The sequence below is a fragment of the Copadichromis virginalis genome, linkage group LG3, assembly GCF_057382275.1.
Source record: "Copadichromis virginalis isolate Kocher_CV1m ecotype Utaka linkage group LG3, C_Virginalis_male_GT1.1, whole genome shotgun sequence".
NCBI classification, from domain to species: domain Eukaryota; kingdom Metazoa; phylum Chordata; class Actinopteri; order Cichliformes; family Cichlidae; genus Copadichromis; species Copadichromis virginalis.
The window spans coordinates 53,602,671-53,626,173 of NC_140620.1; the positions used below are offsets into that span (position 1 = coordinate 53,602,671).

The following is a 23,503-nucleotide window of genomic DNA, read 5'->3' on the forward strand; positions in this document are numbered from 1 at the left end:
CCAACAGGTTAAACATATTTAGGGCAGATTGTCAGTCAGTTCATTTTTAGATAAATAAACTTTGTGGTTTCTCTAAGTTCCAGAAAACCGACAAGCTGGACACTGGTTTGTTCTTCTTTGTTTTTTCCCTTACCTGGAATGTCATTCAGAAATGTCAGTTATGCTGAACTGTTGACATCAAGACAAGTCTGACAATGTCTGATTATCACGGTTTTGCGTTGCAGCCCTGAAACTTTTTATATGCATTTTTAAATACTTCTAAGAATGCAGTCTGAGCCCTTTGGAGTCACCTCACGGAAGCACTTCTGAAACACTGTGCGGGAAACCTAAACATACCGTATGCAAAGCAGCCTTGAAACATGCGATATGCAAATTTCGGTTTAAGTGTTTTGTTCACTGGTAGGTTTGTTGTCACTTCCCAAATCAGGAAATTCTAATTAGTTCTGAAGTGCTCAAACTTTTGCGCTGCTTTGTTCCACTTTAACATTTTACTCACCGGACGTGGGCTTCGTGTAGGCCACGTACACACACGGCCTCGGCGTTACATCTGAAGCCTTCACGGCTCACTTTCTGGCAATGATGTTAAAAAGCAGCTGCATGTTACTTTTGGACAATGGCGGTGTCTTCTCAGCAGGAAACCTCTGTAAACTCAGAGCCAACATAAACTCTTCTCCTGCTCTTCAACCATGACTCATTTGGGAAACGTGTGACGTGGCTTGTACTGGAAAACGCCACCTTCATGTGAACCAGCGATCATTCGCGTTTCGCTATGAGATGCCAGATGAGCAGGCGCCCGTGCTTACAATTCAGTCGCAACGTGAGAAAGTGCTAGTCATGTGGATTTGACCTGTAAATGACAGTTAGATGAAACCCCTGACAGATTGAAGAAAAACACATAATGACGTTTAAACAGAAAAAGCACTCTGAAGCTATATCGTCCCCCTAAGGCCAAGGTGTAAAGACAAGTGAAAAATGAATAGGTTCTTCCTTTTCTCTGTCTCCTTCTCGCCTCCAGGACTGATGACATTCTGCTCAGTGGTTTTTGTGCAATTTTGCTCTAAATTTAGCTTTTCTGCTGGTTTATCTGTAAATCTGTATATTTTTACATCCACGATTCACCTCATCAGCATAATTCTAAGAATTGTTTCTTGTCACTGCTTTGTGTAATCAAAAGCAATAACATGTTTGTTTTGTGTGTTTGCTGATAAGAGATATTAATTGCGAAAGCAACCTCTCACATACTGTTTGCGCTCAGGATTTTTTTTGGTAACAAAGGTTTCATCAGTGAGCCTGTCCTCAAGTCTGGGTTTAAATAAATCATTCTCCTTCTGTAAAATACGACCGTTTAGATCCTCTGACACTCAAAGATTTTCCTCTAGTGCTGGTCCTAACCAAACAGGAAGTAGGAGTGCTTTAAAATGAGTTAACGAGCGTTTTCTGTGTGTTGTTCCAGCTGCAGAGACGCGCCTCAACCATGAGCAGCAGCACCATGCCTCCTATCGGCAGACTGGGACAATATGAAATCAAAGGCCTACTGTTCTCTTTCCTGCACATCGCCAAGACCTTGTCAGAAGGTCAGTGAGGCTCTATAGCCACAGTGCACATCACTTACTCAGAACGTGACTCGGCTACCTGTTCTGCTATTTCTGACAGTGATCGCTCTGGGGGACTAAAACCATATAGCCAAGTGTGTCCACTTTGTCTTTTTGCCCACAGACACTCTGATGGCCTACTGGAACAAAATCAGCCCTCAAGACATCATGAACTTCCTCAGTTTGCTCGAGTGAGTAGCTAATGAAACAACAGCCATATGTAAATATTAAACAAAACTATACGTGTGTTTTAACTGCTCTATCAGTCTTGTGTCAACATTCTAAGTGGATGCAAAAGGCGCCTCGTGCTTCATGTTTTCTCCGCAGGGTCTGTCTGGCTCAGTTCCGTTACATTGGAAAGAGGAACATCGGCAGGTAAGGCTGGAAAACAAAGCTGCGCCTTTGTATTGTGTGTCATATTTACCTTATCTGTCAGCGCCTGAAATTTGAAACCCAAATAAATTTAGTTGAGTTTTAAGGAAGCAAGGTGCCAGGTCATGTTCCAATGAAATATACCTTTACTCCTCTCTTTTTTTAAATGTATTAAAATGTTCTGTTTGGTATTAATCAGCTTGTGTCGATCTTTTATTAATTATCAGGTATTAACATATTTGTTATATATCGTAATACATCCAGCTCAGTGAGAGTTACAGGAACAGGGTCTTATGTTATTCCTCTTCCTCCTTCCTTCTTGCTCCTGTTATTATCGATATAGGAGCCAGGAGGCATGTGTGTCGAAGCTGTTCTCGTCAGGTGGAAAGTCTCAGACAATGCCACCCATGCGCTGCAACCGTGCCAGCCTCATGCAGAGCAAGATACACCAGTTCAACACCATGGAAGCCTCCTTCACACTCAACATATGTAAGCACTCCCACTAGTTCACATGCAAAACGTCAGGTTGCAAAACACTTCACATCTAAGATTCCTAGAAATTTACAGGAATTGAAGTCGTAATGGAACAGTTAATTCTGCCAGCACCGCACTAATCGTCAAGAAATCATGCGGGTAAAGTGATATAGATTGCATTTGTGTTCCAGCCGAGGGAGTCTGCATACAGTTGAGGTTTGCACAGGAATATTTCATATGAAAGACAATAATTCCACAACCAATGATTTGTTTGTTAAAGATTAGGCTTGCAGAAAGATTCACAGGAGAATCTGGAGAGAGGCGGTTACATTCCTAATGTGGCACGCCTAGTCTGTAGTGACAGTCCTTATTATCCTTATGTTCACCTTTTCTGTTGAAATGAAAGTGTTTAATTTAAGAAATGTATGAATGTGAAATTATTAGTTTTGTTATTGTTTTATTTGGTATTATTTGAGGACACAAAAATCTATAAGTAGTAGAATCAGATGCAAGGAACTGGAGGCAACTGGAGCTACAATAGAGCATGCACACTAACACTCCCATCACATCATAAACCAAGTGCACGTTCCAATTTTGGCATTAAAAAGATAAAAAATGTTCTGTCTCAACCTCTGCCATGTGAGTGCTGCTGCATCACTGCCTGTTGCTTCAATCCTTCCACCACACCAGCTCCATGTGTAGGCTCTGGTAGGATGTTTGCTGGTCACGCTCCAATTTGTGTGTCATATTTGCTGGTGCAATGAGTAGTTGAAAAAGTGTGTCAACAACCTAACTGTTCAGCTCTTCTCTGTGCATGTGGACGAGGAAAAAGAAAACTTCTTAGTATGACACTAATTTCCCTGTAATCAAAAGGAATTTAAATGTATTTTATTTACAAGGTAATTAAGATTTTCCTGCAAATACTTAATACTACCAGTCAGGTTTTTACTGGAAACAAATAGTTAAACTAATTTAAAGTAAATTTTAATAGTCTGTAAGTAATACTTCTTTATTATTTGGTAATTTGTGGAAAAAACAACAGCATTTTCCCATCTTACCCTGTTGTAGGCTGTATTATGAAGGGGTTATTGTATAAGGTCACATAGGCCTGCAAATGTAAACTGGTAAAGAAGAACAGCCCATATCACATTTATATTGGTAAAATAAAAAGACAGTTGAATGATAAATAATAAATGCACATCAGCATAATGAATTAAATAAAGTTGTAAAAAGGCAAGATTACGATTTATGATTATTTACATTTTTCTACAAAATTAGCATGAAATTGTACACTACTTAAAATTATATACAGTATAGTCATTTCTTTGTTTCCTGTAAAAACCTGACTTGTTATTCTAGTGCCTTTAGGTATTTATAGGTAAATGTAATTACATTGTAATTTCAAATAACATTGGTTGAAATGACATTTGATTACAGGGGAACTACGCTGTTAGTCGCCGACCATATTACAAAGTGCTACTTAAAGAACTATTAGAAACTATCAGTTCTGTTGCAGAGCAGCAGTTTCTCAACCGTGTGACCACTGATTTCACAAGTGCTAAAGTGTGAAAATCACCAAAGAAAATTGTATCTGTGAATCGTCAGAAGAAGGTCTTTTTAGAACACGAATCCACGTGTACATCTACATCCCCCTAACCTGGGGGATGTGGCCATGACCTGGTTAGGAGCTCTGGGGGCTCTTGGATGGTGTTTTCCTTGTGGCTGCATACAGCGGAGATGGGGGAGGGTCTGTGCTGGCGGACGTTGGTTACTGGCCTGGTAGCCTGGCTGCCCCTGGGAGGGTCCGGGACGGGCGTGGAGGCTTGGGGGTCTGGGGGTGCTCCGCCCCCCGGTCTGGGGTGCTGGCCGGGCCTTGGGCTTGGGGGCTTGGGTCCTGGCTGTTGTGTCGCCGGAGCAGTGGGCAGGTGGGTGCAGGGGGGCTCAGCCCCAGTGCAGGGGACCTCTGGTGCATCGGCCCAACTAGGGGGCTCTCTAACTGGTGGGGAGGTTGTTATATCTTTGCAGGTGGTCACCTCACTACAGGAGCTCACTCTGCAGGTGGGGGGAGAGATATAGGAGAGGTGGAGAATGAACTCAACCTGTCTGTGCAGTGTCTATTTGTGTCTGTCTACACGTTGGGTGAGTGCCGAGTATTTGGTTGTGCATATGGGGTGGGAATGCACGTCTGTGTCCGTGTGTGCCTGTTCGTCTGTGTCTATATGTCAGGTTGGGTCTTAGACTCGAGCTCTCTGGGTACATCTCAGGCCCTCTAAAGTACGCAGGCCTATCTCCCCTCACCACACTCCCTGCCGGTGGCTGATGCCCTCAGACGTTGGTGTGTTGGTGGTCCTTGTCGTCTGGGACTGGGCGCTCATGTATGTACCGGCTCACTCCTGGTGGCCGATTGGCGGGGCCGGGCGCCTGTGGCCCGGCTGGGCTCCTTCCGAGGGGTGGGGGGCCCTCAGGCCTCTGGCCTCTGGGCCTGAAGCTCGGTCCTCTCTGGCACAGCTGGCTGCCGGCAGAGCCCGCGGGCACACCACTGCAACCCCCTCTGGCCTCTGCTCCGTAGCTGCGGGGTGACCTCTCCTTTGGGGCTCTACTCAGCTCTTCCCAGGAGGGTGGCATGGTTCCCCCCCCTTTGGTGGTCCTCCTCGGGTCCTTGTACTCTGGGGCCTCTGGATATCTGGGGCCTGGATCTCTTCCATACCTGCTTCATACCCTGGAGGACGGGGCTGTGGCTCCCCACACTCCCTAGCAGATCGTTACATGGAGAAACCTTTGGAATACAAGCGTGCTGATCCACACAGGTGTACACATGGGTGTTCACAGACGCGGACTACAGCTTTCTTGGCTGCTGCCTCAAAGCACATTGTGCGCTGTCTATCTTGCGTGCTGCACAATATCGTTTATTATTTAGTATCTACTGTTATCTACTGCTAGCTAGTTTATTGTGATGGTGCCGTTTTTTTTATTATGTTGCTCTTTGTTGTTTGCTTTCTCTTCTGTTTTTTTTCTCCATACAGGTGATCCAGGTGTTTTGTTTGTTTGTTTGTTTGTTTTTCTTTCTTCCCCCCCTTCTCACCGTCTCTTCTCCCCTTTGGTTTTCTTTCTCTCCCTCTCTTTCTTTCATTCTCTCTCCCTGTCCTATCCCCCAGTCATGTCTGTCCCGTTTGTAGCAACTGAAAATAAAATAAATTCATAATTATAATAAAGGTCAATCAAATGGACCAATATGGCAAGGCCATGATGATCCACTTGGCTAAAGATCCAAACGGGACACAAAAAAAAAAGAAAAAAAAAAAAAAAAAGATGTGTTGTCAGCGAGATGAAGAGCGTAAGAACTGAGGGATGACAGGGGGTATATGCGCAGGAGGGGCTGTGTGTATGTCGTCACAGATCATCCACCTTAAAGGCGTGAATAAAGGTTTCTTCAGCCAGGAAATGCAAGGGCGCGATATCCCATACTTATGTGTTGTACCGAGTGAATCGACTGAAAGGAAACAGTTCATCATGGGTTGAAATGCCGCTCCTCCAAGACAGAGCTAGCCAACTGACTCTCAGGCTGTGCTTTCTAAACAGACATTATCTTGAGCCACTGACCGCAGTATGTCGAGCTCTAAGGCCTCTCTGGTCTTCACGTAATGGATTTGCAGCAATGCTAGATTAATGCAACAGTGTGTAGAATCACCACGGAAAACGCTGTTGCAGAAAATAAATGGGCGCGTTCACCCGCATACAAACAGGGATTTTCTTTGCTGCATCTTAATCTTAAACATAAAATCCTCTATAAAAAATTCTCTGTGGCTTTAATGCAGTGTTTGCTGTTTACAGGATTCTCAAAAGATTTGCATGTAATAACCTGTGTATAAAATGATTGTACATGTACCCTATAGACTGATGTGTCACATGTGTTTTCCTTGTTATTTTGCACTTTACCGAGAAACAAGTTGTTCTTATCTCTGGCTCTATGCTAATAATGAAAAATGGACTTGCGCTGGATGTTATGTTCTTTAATAACATTTGGTACCTACTAGGAGTATCTTAAACAAGATGTAATTACATGTTGATTTGTGCAATTAAATCAGTCAATGAAGCATTTGCCTAATGAGCTGTATGTAAATTACCATTTCAAAGCAAGCAGGAAATCAGCAAACACAACAATACTTAAGAATAACTTTGCAGTCATCAGTATTTTCTGGATAAAAGGGTTACAATTAGAATCTGTTCTACACCACAATGTGAACCATTAGCATGCACAGCACCTCAGGATTTCTTTATGTCTCCATGTGTGTTTCTGTGTTTCAGGGGCAGGGCTGTCAGAAGCAGAAATCCACCATCAGGCCCTGCTTGAAGGCAACACCTCCACCGAGGTCTGCCTCAGCGTCCTGGACATCCTGAGTCTGTTCACTCAGTGTTTCAAGGTAAGCACTGCACACACAGTCCAACCAAGATGGTAGATAAGCTTTTAAAGTGATTCAAATGTCACTGAGTCCTTAAATAAGTGATGTGCTTGTTATGAAATTTTGAGTCAGCCTCCGTGATGTTTAAGAGGTTTTCAGCTCTTAATAACACTCAGAGAAATCTTAATATGTATGCTCATCTTTTCTTTACATATTTCTGCAAGTCACCCGAGTAAGTGCTGAGTCTGATGTTGTCTAAATGAACGATTTAAAAAATGAACACATTTTAAACAGTTTTCTGTTATCTTTGTTTAACCTTTCGTGGCTCTGCCTGCTCCACTCTGTGTGTAGCGGGACACACACACTTTTGCCTTTTATGTCTTAGTGAGGACATCTAATTGACATAATGCTTTCACTAGCGGCTTACCCTAACCATCAAAAATGAATGCATAACCCTAACCCCTAGCATAAATCGAATCATAACCTAACAGTAACCACATTTTGAGCCTCAAAAATGTGTTCAAACTTGTGGGGCCTGGAATTTGGGCCCATTTTTTGTTGTCGTTGTATTTATGAGAGGCTATTCAAGCATTTAAAGCTCCTTCGAGTTTAACCATCACTCCTGAGTGCCAAGCTAAACCCAAGTCCTAGTCTTGACCTCATGCTTCACAGTGGATGGATGTCTTTGCTGGATTTGTGGAGCTAATTTTTTCATCCTTCATGCAGGTTCATATCATTCTGGGAGAGTTTGATTCTCTGTTTTATCGGCTCTGCCTTTGTTTGACGTCACAGCTTCCTCAACTGCTCGGTGTTGTTTAACGCAGCTTACCTAAAGACAAAAAAACAAACCCAAACACCAGACTTGGTCCTTTTGCTTATTATCCTTAAGTGGAGATATGCTTTCGAGACAGTTCTGGACCCCAGCCAGCCTACTGAACATCTGGTGTTGTTCTCAAGTAGTCCTTTGGTGTGGATGGAGTGAAGTTGGACATATTTAGATGTCATTCTTTTTATTTGTTGGCAGCTGTTGTCTGGCTGGGTTTTTCTCACGAAAGTTGCAACCAACAACCTACGCAATTCGCATTGCCACATTACAAGCAGGCTCACATATAGAAGCTTTTATTGGGTGTATCCTCATGCTCTAGCTGTGGGTTTTTTTTCGAAACAGTAACTTTATCAATGGCTTCATCTGATGCGAGCATGAGTACTGATACTGACACTGGATCCCAAATTGTAGGGTCCCGAAATTGATGGGACACAGTAAAAATCAGCCGCTGCCATCAGTCGTTGTCATCTCGTTTGCTTTTAGTCGATGAGAACAGAATGAGATGCGCCTAAAACGTCATCAGCATCGTTCAGCTCATAAATCTGCTCACACATCAACAGTGATGTAGGAAATTGATGAATATAGTTTGCACTGATATTTTGTGCATCTATTCTTGTGTGTGTGTGTGTGATTCAGAACCAGCTGCTGGACAGCGACGGTCACAACGCACTGATGAAGAAGGTGTTTGACGTCTACCTGACTTTCCTCAAAGTCGGCCAGTCAGAAGCTGCCCTCAGACACGTGTTCGCCGCTCTGCGTGCTTTCATTAACAAGGTATGTGTTCACATTCGTACGAAGTGTTGCTGCAGTAGTAAAATCAGTATGACTCAGATGATGCCTGGAGCAGGTAAACATGCTGTGTTTTTGATGACCGGAGCTGATATACATTTTTGTTTTTGTTTTTGCCGCTGCCTAAAAAACTTTCCACTGTGAACAATGAGATGAGTGAGATGTCTGGTTCCAGCCTTCACACAGACGTTCTCTCTCATTCCATCTAATAGCTAAAAAAAACCCATAGGTCACACTGCTCCAATAAAGTAACCTGGCTTTTCAGTGTTTCTCGTGTTTTCTGCCTCATTCCCAGCCACTGGCTAGAAAAATGCTCTGAAATGTATCTAATAGGGCTGCCACAAACGATTATTTTGATAGTCGACTAGTCACCGATTATTTTTGCGATTAGTCGACTAATCAGATCATCATCCACTGGACGTAAAACGTACAGCTTATTGCACCAGCAGCATCTGCTCTTATATAACTATCATTAGCTTACAGCTTTAAGTGTTTAAGGTATGTGCTAACTAAAAATAAAGACAAGATGATAGTTTATTAAATTTTAATGAAATCTGCAGATTGTTTCATTGGAGTTTAATAAACTCAGCCGTCTGCTCCTTGCTATCTAAAATATAACAGGACACCGCAGTATATTCTTGAGCATCTCACACTTCTGATAATCAGCTGTCTGCTTGACGTTTATTCAGCTGTGTAAAAACTAACTTTAATCTCAGACAAACTGATTTACTCAGGAACAAATAAAATACTGAAAAAAGCCAAACAATAACATTTTAAGTTATCCAAGTGACTTATATATGTTTAACCTGAGTAGCGAAAGACGGCGGTGGGTTTGAAAACGATTTGCCCGGAGTCCGGTGTTCTCACCGGCTCTAGTGAGCCTTGAACCCCAGCTAGCTATCGAGCTGGTGGGTAACAGACGTCTCCGAAAATGTCTTGATAAACTGAGCAGATATTTGAAGTTTGCACAGCTACATTCTCGCCTGAAAACATCTTAAAACTTTATTTTGTGACCCAGAAAGAATAATAAGAGTAATATTAAAACTAACTAGGTGCCGCCAATGTTGGAAACTGAGCAGGGCCACCCTATGAATTCTGGGATAGGTTGGGCCACGAAGTATACACCCGACCCATCCTTCATATCTGGAGAAATGAAGGGCGCATTTGTCGGGCGCATTTGTCGGAGTCTTCAAATTTGGACAGCCTTCGTCATGTCGCTGTAACGTAATCGGCCTACAAATGCGGGCAGAGGAGGATGTGGTTTCTGACTTTGGACACAGCTACGACACAGGAGTTGCTTCTTCTTCTTCGGGGTTTAACGGCAGCTGGCATCCTTGTACATGCAGTGCTGCCATTTTTCTGTTTCAGTCCGTTATTACACTCTTAAATCCTACTACTTATTCCTGCGTCCTTTGTGATCTTACAAAGCTTCAAACGACGTGTCGACTATTAAAGGCACACGAGCGAGCCACAGTGCAGACGTTGTCCTTCATTAACACAAATGGTGGAGTGTGTGAATGCACGGCTGAAAGTAGTCCCCCCAAAAATAGTCTTTGCAACTTGTACTTTAATCTATTCTGTCTTTATTTCTACAAAGTGGTCTGTTTACACTAGTTTGTTTTGTAGAGATTTAGTGTTTACACAGAATAAAAGTAGCAAAAACCATCACTAGGTGTTTAAATGCTACTGTAGACATCTACTAAAGAGACATGATATCTATTTAGTAACTGAGCAGTGCTGATACAGTTATTTTTGCAGCCAGACTTATTAGGTTGTGTTTGGTATGTTTGTGTGTGTGTGTGTGTTTCATTTTCTCTGCAAACACTCAAAAAGCTTAATTTAACTGAATTCAAATAAAACTTTGTAGGAGTGTGGAGTGAGGTCAGCTTAACAAGCCTTTAAAAGGTCTTCAAGGTCAGAAATTGAGTCAACATATGGAAAGTACTTTGTAAACATTTAAAGTATCACATTACATTTGATGTTTTTTCTGCTTTTTACTGTTTAAAAAGAACGAAGAAAACAAAATGAATATGTACAAAATCCAATACTATTCCCTTAAAAGTCCACACAGCCCCGGTAGTCAGCTCTCTTGGCGGAGGTTTGAGTGCTTGTGTTTAATTTCACAACACAAAAAACAAAAGTTTGTCTTTATTTGCTTTGGCGGTCGTCATTCATTTATTTTAAATGCTGGATGAAGATGTTATCACTATGAACGATGATCCCAAAGCTGTGAGCCCCTTCATTTCTGTTATAACAATAACTAACTTGCTTAACTGATGTGAACTTATCATAGATTGCAAGAGGCAAATATGCAAACATGGTTTTCACATAGGCAGAGCGGTGTCTCTGGGTTTTAGCCGCAGTTTTGTGTGGCTAAAAATCCACCACACAGACAAGCTGAGAACGGTCTGTTTGTCTGTTCTCAGCAGTCGACACACAGTCGCGTGTTTTTCTTCTTTCTTCTTTCAGTATTGGATCTTTCACACTCCAAACGGAAATGTCTTTACAAACTCAGTGATCTTTTGCTTTCTTCTGCACATCATGTTTATATATGTTGGAGGTAATAATGGAGCCTTCTCTGGCTCAATCTTGTGCTCCAACTGAGCGGTCAGATTCATCCAGGTATCGCACACATTTATCCACGCACGACACCTTCTAACAGAAGAGCTCGTCCTCGTATCAGAAACATATTGATTCTCCTTCAGCTGGCTTTCTTTGATCGGTTTCCATGTGGAACACATGCGTGAAACTTGTGCCGACTGTTATTTTAATCAGGGATTAGCCGCGCTCTCATCCGGTCTGCTTGTTTTTGATCCACTCATTTATGCTGCGTTTGGTAGAAATTAGGCCTTTGTTAGCAGACAAACAGAACTTTCCACTTCCAGAAGTGGATTTTTGCTATTGTGAGTATTGTGACTGCCTGAAAACTGGAGAAAGGTGATATGGGCAGCGAGGACTTTAACAGCAGCATTCTTTTGCAGTAAATAAAAAAATGTAGATAAACAGTTCAGATTTCCCCCCTCATTAGTTAGAGACAGAATATCAGTTTTTGTGACATTTTATTATTTATTTCGTCACAGGTTTATATTTGTAACTGCACTAGATTAAAACTCTTACCGGCAATCGTAATTCCTGGCAGCAGCGTGCCGTGTTTTCCTGTTAACAGCCAAACCTTTGCTGTTCTTGGCCACACAAACACTGGTAACAACATAGCGCATCGAGACTAATTCAAGTCTAAACACGACTCAAGACTTAGCTGGTACACAAGACTCATGAGGCAGGCATTGCAATAGTGTCCTTTAGTTCATCTTATATGTACTAGTTCAATTTATATGTACTAGTTTAAACCAGTCAGGGTCATTACAATGTGAAAGAAGAACTAAAATGTTAACAGGTCCGTTTTTTGTTACTTCCTGACAATAAAATCACCACAAAAAAAAACCCAAGCAAAACTTTGCAATAACCTTTTAACGCCAAGTGTATCATGTTTGATACACAGATTGATGATGCAGATGTTTTCTAGACCTTTGATTTCCCCCCAAAACCTGAATAAATTTGACGTTTTACGATGTTTTGATTGAAACGTGCTGATGCCATCCTGCTTATTTTTAACAGCACCCTAATGTCTGACCTTTGACCTATGACGTCGAAGGATTATTTACCAGAGAAGCGTCTTTTCTTATCTCCTTTACCCAGTTGTCGTGCAACTCTCTCCATGCAGTTTCATGTTATTACTCAATATGGTTTCTTGAAATTTTTTTCAAGGTGAACTTTGACCTTGAGTGCTAACAATGAAGGTCAAATGCTTAGCCAACCTAGGTACTTAGCCCAGGAGGTCTACTATGTTTTTGTGAAGTTTGAAGATGATCCATAAAAAATTGTGGGTAATATAAAGTTTTTTATTTTTTATTTTATTTTTTAGTTATTTTTTGTGGTTTTATTTTTATTTTCAGCCAAATCTAAATGGACTTATTATTAGTATCTACCATAACACAAAGTTTTAATGTGATATCTTCACTGTGTATCAAGTGATTTATCGTTTTCCTGCTGTCTTTCCTACACACTCACTCTATTTTCTAACTCCAGCCCTGTCCTGAATCTGTCTTTAATACACTAACCCGTTGTCCCGCCAGTTCCCTTCGGTGCTGTTCAAGGGTCGCGTGACGCTGTGCGAGGCTCTGTGCTGCGAGGTGCTCAAGTGCTGCGTCTCCAAGCTGGCCTCTCTGCGGGCCGAGGCGTCGGCCCTGCTCTACCTGCTCATGAGGAACAACTACGAGTACACCAAGAGGAAAACCTTCCTACGCACACACCTGCAGGTAAAGTGTTAATGTTGACAACTGTTGACGTTCAGCACTCGCTTTTCTTTTCTCCAAGCACGCTCCTCTGAGCAATTCACGTGCAGTAAGGGAGGAGAAGAATGTAAAGCGTGTAAGAATGTAAAGCGTGTTTAATTGCAGACGGTCTGCTGAGTTTCTCTTTCTGTTGTCTCGCAGTGATTAGTGCACATACTATTTACTGGATCGTGTGTGCATTTCCTCCTTTCATTTTCATCTTTCTCCGTGCCCACTGCCCCACCCCCTCCACCTTCCCCTGCTTTTCTTTCCCGAGTAGATCATCATTGCAGTAAGCCAGCTGATTTCTGACGTGGCGCTGACCGGAAGTTCACGCTTCCAGGAGTCTCTCTCCATCATCAACAACTTTGCAAACAGCGACAAGGCCATGAAGGTATTGTGGAAGTCTAGACAACCAATCACAGCTGGCACCAACAAACATTCATTGTTACCATTATTCACTGAGGAGTTTCCAGGTGGATGTATTGTAAAATCAATCTGTAGATTGATCTAAATCCACACTTTCTTCATAGATGATAATAATCAGCGAATGAGCTTTATTTTTATGCTCTTTTCGTGTAAATGAAGTGTCACAACAAGTCGTTACTCATTGCTTCATGATTTTTTCACTATAATTCACCATTTTTCTGTAGTACACACAAAGCACGGTGCTTCACTTCACTTATCAGGACAGAATGTGATGATTAGGAAATCCCGAGGTATTAGTGTTATAATTCAAAAACAGTAATTATAGTATTAAAGTATTAAAGATGTTATGACTTGGGTTTTTTTTTAACTTGTTAATCAGGATTCAGACAGTCTAGTTAGCAGTGGATGATTAACCACCAAAGTATCTCTGTTTTTGTCACGAGTTGTTTGGAAGAGACTGTGAATTAGCCTTCGACGATCTTCGATGACCTGAAGGTTAATCGAGCCTGACTTAACCTTCAGGTTGTTCCTGCTTCTTTTCTCTTGTTCTTTCATGAGCGATTGAAGGGAGCAAGTTTCGCTCCCCTTGTTGTTTCTTTGTGTTCTTAAGAGCAGCCACACAATCACACTTGTGAAACATTACTCCTCATGGGAATTTGAATCATTGCTTGAGTGATGTAATTTGGTTAAACAGTAAATACCGCTCAGGAGGTTTAGATGACAGATTCAAGTTACTGCTAGGACTACTAGTGTGAAGTATGGCGCAGTGTTTTAAGGCGTATAGTATTTACTGATTAACTTAGCAGAACAAAGTGACGATGAGAATAAAAAGTTTACGTTTCAATAATGGCAAATGTAATCTAGCACAAATAAGAGGTCACAAACAACCAGCTTGTTGAGAAACTGACTGGACTCTGCAGCATCATGAAGCTTGCTGGAGACTTGGATTCATCTGGATACATTTCACACCTCACACGGACCCTAACAATCACCCAGAAAAAATGCTGCTTTACTACAGACAAGTCCATAATAGATGAGCTGGCATTGCTGTGCCACTTGCGTAACTCGGTGATATTCTTCCTCCACGCAGTGTCATACAACAGTTGGTTAATAATGACTAAATGATGACTCTGATTTGCTCTGACTAGCTGGTGATCTGGTGTTGTTCCCCCCTCCGGCATTTCAAACAAATTGGCCTTCATGGCAACTATCAAAGATGCAAATTCCGACAAGTTTTGGCTCAACTTGGCAAAAACGCTTTCGTGCGATTCCTGTAAATAGCTTCCTCCCCAGATACGATGCTCTGAAAAGGAAACAAATACACAGGAAGCACAGGCAGCAGCAAAAGCTACTGCATTCACACCTGTAGTCACTAAATTGTCTCTGTGCATTGCTGTTGAGTAAACCCCAATATTAGTATTTTAATGCAGAGTAAATCTGGTCCTACGTCTCTTGCACCTTCTTGTGGGTAGGACCTTACATAACGAGCCAACCATATGCATAGGTAAGATTGTAATGTAATGTAACTGTAATGTAACAAAGCAGTAACACACATAAAATGAAGGCTGGAACACAATATGGATGACCTGCATGTTGTCTTCTGTCGCTCCTATCAGAATAAGAGCCTTTTTTTAGAAGATTAGAAAGTCATCCCCCACGCTGCACTTAAAACGTTTAAAGGAGTTAATTTTAGTCTAGCAGCAGGATGCAGGCCACATCTGAAGCTCCTGTTTCCTCCTAGATCTGTTCCCTTTTTAACCAGTGTCTGTATGTTTGCTGCAGTCCACAGCTTTCCCCTCAGAAGTGAAGGGTCTGACCAAGCGGATCCGCACAGTTCTGATGGCTACAGCCCAGATGCGAGAGCATGAAAAAGATCCTGAAATGCTGCTGGACCTCCAGTACAGCCTGGCCCGGTCCTACGCCAGCACCCCTGAGCTGAGGCGGACCTGGTTGGACAGCATGGCCAGAGCGCACCTCAAAAATGGAGATTTGTCAGAGGTATGAACAGGAAGACTGTGAGTGATTCTGACGTCTGTGTCTCTCCCTTTTTAGTCATTATCTTTGTATTGTTACAGTCATGTGGATAGCGGTCTGTAGGAGAATAACGCGGACAGGCAGGTTGTGTTGTTTGACCAGACATCTTTGATCGCACATCAATCACATTCACGCTGTCTGGTACACAGACAATGAGACCTGCAGAATTAGTCCTGCAGGCCATGTTTTCCTTTCTCAGCTGCAGTGGTGTTCAAGTTAATCCAAGATGCTGTCATTTCAAACTGGACACTGTAATATCTATAGGCCCAGCTCAACATGTATTTGAGTATTTTCAGCATTTAGTATTTTTATTGTTATTAAATGAAACTTTAAACGTACAAGTCCACTTACTTTTTGTCCCCTTTTCTTTTGTTTTTGTGTTTTTGGTGATGCTGCAGCAAAAGGTTATTCAGGGTGACTAAGAAACAAAACTGAATGCTGCATCCTCTGCCAAATGAAACTCAAATGAAAATTTTCATATTAATACCGTGAATACATCCAGTCCCGATGTTGTACAAGGAAACGCTTGGTCAGGATTAGATCATGGGAAAGCGAGTTCAAAGGTGAAGACTGATATAGAACTTGACCCTGGGTCGTGCAGCTGATGCGCTGTTAAGTGCAGGTCAAGTGTATTTATTTGGTTATTTAAAAGTTGATATTTATATAAGGACTTTTCTCAAAGGATTTTTCAAACTTTTCAGTATAAAGTGAGCCAGTTAATTTAAACACTCCAGAGGGATTGTAACATTAGATCTGTTTTTATCTCTGCCAACGAGGTTTTTGGTAGCGTTGTGTGCGTGTGTTCTGGACTTTGTAGGTGTGTGGACAGCGGTCAAATTAGCGATGCAGTTTAGCAGACATCGAGGTGTTCAAGGTCAGCTCAGTGATTTATTGATTTATTATTGATGTGAGGGTCAACATGATAATAATTCTATGTAGAGCTGCTATTCTTTTTATTTGCAACATATAGGCGTAGAATTATCGTGTTAGCTTATTGTGGCCTTGTTACATACATTACAGTAACAGGTTATAACAGTTTAAATACACATTTATGTGCAGTGTTCCTGAATACGTTTTTTGTACTTGATGTTTATTACTAAATATTTAAATAATGAATTGAATGCTGCACATGTAGCCACACAAAAACTAATTACACGTCAAATCATGTCAAGTTTATCCACATGGGTTTCAACAGGATGAACATTTTTATGTACAATTAAATGAGTGAAGTGAAAAGAACTGCTGAGCTTTTCAGCTACTGTCTATTCCACATCACGTCTCTTCCTGTGGAGAAACATATTGGGTTATGCTTCAGTAAAGGATAAGAGAAAGTCAAAAATGGCTTTCATGCCTTACAGCTATTTCGCACAGTCTGAGAAGACAGTTTCGTTTCAGTGGTAGGTGTGGCTGTAGATATCTGCCTGAATGACTGAACACAAAAAAGTCATTAAATGCAGCCTCGAAAATCATGTGTAATGATGTTATGTTGCTTGAAATATTATTGAGCAATTGCCAGCTGCATTTAAACAGTGTGCTCTGGTGTTAAAAAGTTTTTTTTCAGTGTGTTCTGTTCATGATGGCCTCTTCTTGTCTCCACAGGCTGCGATGTGTTATGTTCACGTGGCTGCGCTGGTTGCGGAATACCTGAACAGAAAAAGTAAGGTCCCCCGCCCTTCTGTACACAAGAAATACTTTGATCCTTCTTGGCATTGTGTGCCTAGTGTAACTGATCTGCTAGAAACTCGTGAAGCAGCCTTTACTGTGGACCTCCTGGTGATATACTTGGCAGTTTGTTTGTGGCTCGCTGTTGTCACAATGTGCAAACACTCCACAGCACAGTGGAGTCGCAAAAGCAAATTCTCACAATGCCGTATGTTATTTTTTTAGGTTATCCTTATCTTATGCAAAACTGGCTGTAAGTCTCTGTAATCCGCCAAACAAATGTGTGGTGGATATGCTGACAACAGTTGGTAGACGACAAAGCTTATCTCTGAAAATTTGTTTAGGTTTTAGTCCAGCGGTACGTATGAACTGAAGCTACCTTCCATCAGGTAGATTAACTATCACCAGGCAGTTACAGCATGTTGGGAATCGAAGAATATCCACCTTTCATGTGTTTCATTTGGTTGTGGGTCACACCTATCTGGATTTTCGTGAGTTCTCAGTGTCACAAAAACACCTGCCACACCTGCTGGGGGAAATAAATAAATAAATAAATAGAAATGTGTTTTGTAGAAAATGTTCTAGTGGAGGTTTATGTGAAACATTTTTTGTTTTCCTCACTCATCTTTGCTGTTTGCTTACCAGAGTTGTTCCCCAGCGGCTTGGCAGCTTTCAAGAAAATCACCTTTAACATCGACGAGGAAGCTGCCATGAAGGAAGACGCCGGCATGCAGGATGTCTATTACACTGAGGTGTGGCACCTGTTCAGGAAAAATGCTTATTTAAGATTTTCTGAAGATATAGAGATCGACCCGACAACCCAGTTAAACAGTCGTTTTACCTCAAATCAAACAGAAACAAAAATAAACGGCTTATTTGTCACTGAATTTTGTACTTGGATTTATGTTTCTCAAGCAAAGCATCAAAAATCTGTTTGGCCATCTCTACTGTAGAGTGTTTGTTAAAGAGGACCCACTGTGCTCAACACAAATTTGGATTCAACCCTTTCATGCATGAATTATGACGACCTCAATCAGGATTTCTTTTCTTAAGTATTTTTATTCGTCTTTAGGCATGAAAAAAATGTTTCAAAGAGTTTTTTACATGTCCACTGGCTGACCAGTGGGTTGCTGGGTATGGAGTGACAGGTTCTTATGATACACGCCGGGTTACAGGTAGAAATCCAGTAGAATGATGCTCCCGCTGATTTAAGTAAAACCAACATACATGTGTAGATTCATTCCAAATGGTTCTCATGTTTCCGATCTCGTAATATAGGGACGTATTAGGTGCCCGGAAGTGTGATATACCAACGATTTGTCACCTAGCGTAAAATGTTACGCTATGAGAGTGAGAACGTGTTAGGAGTGACACATCAGTGTCCAATGTACTGGCTTATGTGCGAGTATACCATCAACACTGACACAAATACCAGAAAACAGCCTTTGAATAGCTGTAGTGACCACTACGGGTTAAAGGGTTAAAACTGTGAATTCAGTTTATTAATCTAATAAAAAACAACATAATTTTTAGTTTTAGATTTCTAAAATATTTGGAGTTTTCTTGTTTTTATAACAAATGGGGTTTCCTAATCAGTGTGTTCAGCACCGTTACAGTGGTGGATACTTATATTAGACCTTTCAAATAATACGATGAGCAGATATAAGACATTTTTAGGATCCAAATGTTTCAGCACCGAAGATGTGAAGACGTGTCAGACTGAATAGGCTACTGTCATGGGAAGAGTCAACATTCACAAACAGGTGTTAAAAATAATAAGACTTCTAGCAGGAGCAGCTAAACTTAAATTTTAATTTAATTTTAATTTGGTCATGTTACATATGCAACACTGGCTGTGAGAGTGAACCATCTAGGAAAAACTTGGTCCAAGGGGGAGGAGCCTAATTGGCTTGTTTCAGACAGAGAATGAACTGAGGGGCTGCCCCAAGGCTCAGTACAAACTGTAAATGATGCAAAGCTACTCTACCAGAGTCCACAAATAAAAGAGGAAATGAGCATAATGGGTCCCGTTTTATGAATCAGTGTTAACATTTTAAGGACATTTCTTTTTCTGCCATTGTTTAGGAAGTGTTGGTGGAACACCTGGAGGTCTGCGTGGACGCGCTGTGGAAAGCTGAGCGCTACGAAGTCATCACACACATCGCCAAACTTGTTATCCCCATTTATGAGAAGCGCCACGAATATGAGGTAGCGTGACATCATCCTTACACGCATCCGTCGTGCATAAGGCTGTGTTCCTGTGAGTGTCAGGAAATGGCCTGCATTTACAGAAGTGTCCTCTTTCACATGAAGTTCTCAGTAACTTTACCTGCACAGCGGGACGTCATTTCATCCCTTCACAGTGCATATTTTCATGGTTTATTAAAATAATCAAATTAGAGCATTTACATTTATGTTAGACTACTTTTAATTAACTGCTTTAGCCCACTTACCATGAAAATTTAAAAAATCTTGTTCATGACCTAGTATTCCAATATGTTAACACTATTGGAAGCAAAAATAACTTGAACTCCAATTTCGAAAACACAACTTCTTTTTTTTATATATATATATAAAGCTCTGGCTTGTATTATGAGTCTGTGTGAGTGTCCTGTAACTCTCTGTCTGCAAAATACAGTAAATAATGACCAATGTTGGGCAATTAATTATATAGTTACTTCTTCAAAAAAGTAACTCAGTTTGGCAAACAAAGTTTTTTGCAGCTATTTTTTTAAATGCAGCCAAGGCGTTTTTAAATAAACATTTCAAACTATTTATAGAACAATCAGCTGTTCTGCATCAAATCTGATGCCACACAAATTATTTGTGCCACTCCAAAAAATTATTTCTGTCCACTATGAGATAAAGGAGTACAACAGCCTGATGCAGGCCTGACAACAGGAGATGTATCACTCTGGAGTTTGTTTTTGCTCACAGGTGGAGAGTGCTTTCGAGCCTTTTTTTTTTTTAACGCCGATTTAATCGTTTCTTCCCGCAGTAAATATAAACAACCAGTATTCAGGAAGAAAACCAAACATTGCATTTTTTTTATCACAACTCTGGTTTTACGTGGCCGATCAACACAATTTAAAAACTGGTATAAAGTCCACACTTTTTCCGTCAATTGTTCCGTCTGTCCTGCTCACATCTCCAATGGTTGTACACGTTGTCATTAACGTCGCTTCACTCCACATCAGCCACGCCGCTTTGCCAGCTAAAACACTGGTGTCGGCACATAAGGACGCTGTCATAGGTTGTCAACGACCTTGATTGGCTGCGTATATATGGTAGGCATTATTGGCTGGACTATGGGATAAGGTGGCATCGTTCTAATCCCATATGGGAGCAGCCAGTCACTCACTAACACTGCAATACAGCATTGTTAAAGTTTTAATTTTAATTTCAATTCAGGTTAGATTTTTTTTGTGCGCAACGCAGATTTTCTGTGCGCAGCTTAGAGGGAACATTGCTTAGAAGGCATACCAAGGATACCTGTTTTATTGGTGACCTTTAATCTCTGATCAGAAACAAATATCAGCGCTTTGATAATAAACCCAAGCTTCAGTGATTTACAAGTTTGCCACAGTTTGAGGTGACACAGATCTCTTCGGGGTCGTGGCAGGAAGGGAATCTGGCACAAAAATAAGTGGCAGCTGCCTGCTGTGATGACCCCTTGTGACTAAGAAAGCTGCCATAAATAACTATAACAAAAAGAAACTTTTTATTTATTTTAAATCTCATGTTTAACAATTTCCTGCTGCGTTAACCTCTTGTCTTGCTTGCAACAGTGTTGCATTTCACTGTTATATTTATCTTCTCTGTCGATTTTTACCACCAGTTCATCATCATCATCATCTGATAACGTCTCTGACTGGAGCAGGCGGCACTAATAGGGATCATTTTGTGCAGAAGAAGAGTCATATGATGCATGAAACATCTCCTTTTACTTCAGTGCGCACCAGTCTGAAGCATTGAATGGTAGAGGACTGTGAGCGCTCACCGAAACGTTCCTGTGTGTTTAAAAACTTCAAGAAAAACAATAAAAAAATGCAGGAAGCATCTTGAGTTTGAAATCAGAGATGTCAGCATTACAATCCCGAGGAGCCACTGGCACTGGTGTTTGTGTTAGATTATTTACTGCTTCATAACTTCATTTCAGTCTGTCAAATACCAATTTGACCTTTCAAAACGCCCAGTGTTACACTTTCTCTCACAAGTATATCTGGTTATATTTTGTGCTTTTAGCAGCTCTTTGCTCTGAATGGAGGAGGTCTTTCGCGGCATTTCACCCCACTCTTTTCCTTTTTTTTTTTAAGTACCTGCTTAACCGGTTCCGTCATATCTTTACTGTGCTCCACTGCGGCAACATGTTGTAACAGCATTGAAAAACAGCATGAACCAAATGTCAAAATGACAATGTGTGCAGTGCGTTGGCTCCTGCACTGGATGTGTGTGCGGCTCAGAAATAGCAATGCCTTCTTGGCGCCGTTAGTCTACTGGGGGCTGTGCTGGAACAAGTCTGATCCACAGACGTTCCAGTACTTAACCTACATCAGGGATGAGCGGCTAACCAAATACAACAGGACACCATGACTGGTGTCCAGAGTCCATGCCCAGGGAGGTCATGGTTGGCGTCACACGATGTAGCAGCGACATGTTTGGCAGAGCTGTCATAATATTTTGGTTTGTCTTGATATACAGAATTGCTTCTTTGAGCTGTGGGTTTGCAGTTTTGTTTTTTTTCTGTATACAAAAACAAATAGACTTTAATTCGTGTGTGTTTTGCCGAGTTGCATAACTCAAATTCCTGTGCCGGCTTTGTGTGTACGGCCCACTTGCTGCGATAAACAAACAATCGCTAACAACAGGCGAGCTCTGATGGCATCTGTTCTACTTTTTCCAGAAACTAAGCCGACTGTACGAAACTCTGCACAGAGCGTACAATAAGATCATGGAGGTGATCCAGTCGGGCCGCAGGCTGCTCGGGACCTATTTCAGAGTGGCCTTTTATGGACAGGTGAGGTCAACAAGCAGCTTCCGAAAGCACCCACACACTCACGAAGACTGTGTGAAATGTAAATGTTGAGTGTATACGGGGCCTGGTGATGATTCAAATAATATAAATAACAGTACTAATAGTCTTGTCACCTCTTTGCTCACTTACAAAGAGGTGAAGAGTCGTCTCTAGTTTCTGTGCGCGTTTACATGTTAATGGAGAGAGACCAAAATCACAGAAAAAAACACATTATCGATTTGCATGTCACTGAAGGACATAAACATTTGATCCCCTGCAACACAGAATTCTGGCTCCCACCGCAGATTGGCTGTGTGCCCGCAGGTTGCAATCAGTAGTCACTCATTCAGTCAGTCAGTCAGTCACAGATGCTCCGGATCTCACATAGTAATGCGTCTCTTCCAGTCTAACCTCTCCACGACCTTGGGCAAGACCAAAGATGTGTCAAAGGACATCAGGGACACGACTGTAGAATAAAATGCTGACATCCAAATTAATTTCTCACTTCTTTAGTTGATATTCTGTCTCTCTCCTTTAAAATGAAACTACCATAAAAATTAGCCGCTGTTCATTTCTTTGTAAATGAGCAAACTTGCAATTTAGGCAGGGATCAAATAATTATTTCCCCCACTGGGAGTCCTCAGACTTATGTGTGAAACTTTGCTATTTTTGGTCATTCTCGCCTGTTAGGTTTATTAGTGGCTACTTCTGGCTTCTTTGCATGTTTAAGCTAACAGCTATGTTATCGTTGGCTGGGAAGCCAATGATGTATCAGATATTCATTTCTTCTGTTCTGACACCATCCCAGTTGGGTTAGATAGATAGAGCTTCCTCAAAAGTGTCCATGTTATGCTTTTCTCTATTAGGCAAAAGAAGAGTTGTTTCATGTGTCAGAGGTTTCAAATATCTATTTACTCAAACTACAAAAGCAGGCAGTTAGCAGGAACAGCACGCCTGCTAATTTGTCTGTGCTCATGTGCAGGAGAGCAAACAGGAAGAAATTACAAGCTGTACAAATCTCTTTGATGGACATTTCAGCATTGCAGTTATATAAATACAAAGCAGGATGTTCCGTGTTTTTTTATTTGAATGAAGCTGTCATGTTCCAGCCAGTCCATGTAAGGAAAAAGACGTTATGCTTTTGAACGTAAAAGACGTAAATTGTTCGATGGGAGATAATTAGGCCTTGAAATGCTTCTCCTTATTTCTAGGGTAGTCAGACATTATTGTGTGTTCACTTTTCTGGGAAAATGTCTCAAATTCAGACTTTAACCCTGGTCTGTGAACTACTAAGCTAAATGTTCTGCTTCAGACAGTTTGTTCCCTCTTGGCTTTATATGATGTCTTTAATATGGCGATCTGTGAGCACAGAAGCCCCACCCTCCTGCTGCCTAGTCTTTCTATTTATGTGAGGACAGCCAATCAGCCAATCAGACATTTGGCTTGAAGGAAGAGGAACCAAAAAGTACTTTTTCAGAAGAATAAATGAGGCAAAGTTGAAGGTAAATGAGGATTATTTAGAACTGTGAATCAGTTTCTCAACTTTGCTTTGTGTGATTCAAAGCTGTGAGTAAAAACAG

General features: G+C 41.3%; 1 protein-coding gene across 3 annotated transcripts in view; it reads left to right on the top strand.

Moving 5' to 3' along the window:
- dock11 (dedicator of cytokinesis 11) overlaps window positions 1–23,503 on the top strand; it is a 78,919-nt gene that overhangs the window by 41,796 nt on the left and 13,620 nt on the right. For all 3 annotated transcript variants that reach the window (XM_085451695.1, XM_085451697.1, XM_085451696.1), the window contains 13 exons: window positions 1,454–1,574; window positions 1,717–1,783; window positions 1,920–1,967; window positions 2,308–2,453; window positions 6,744–6,859; window positions 8,301–8,438; window positions 12,587–12,769; window positions 13,065–13,178; window positions 14,996–15,211; window positions 16,847–16,904; window positions 17,555–17,661; window positions 18,995–19,117; window positions 21,813–21,926. In XM_085451695.1, the coding sequence (XP_085307821.1) occupies window positions 1,454–1,574; window positions 1,717–1,783; window positions 1,920–1,967; window positions 2,308–2,453; window positions 6,744–6,859; window positions 8,301–8,438; window positions 12,587–12,769; window positions 13,065–13,178; window positions 14,996–15,211; window positions 16,847–16,904; window positions 17,555–17,661; window positions 18,995–19,117; window positions 21,813–21,926 (1,551 nt within the window). The remainder of the gene's footprint in view (window positions 1–1,453; window positions 1,575–1,716; window positions 1,784–1,919; window positions 1,968–2,307; window positions 2,454–6,743; window positions 6,860–8,300; window positions 8,439–12,586; window positions 12,770–13,064; window positions 13,179–14,995; window positions 15,212–16,846; window positions 16,905–17,554; window positions 17,662–18,994; window positions 19,118–21,812; window positions 21,927–23,503) is intronic.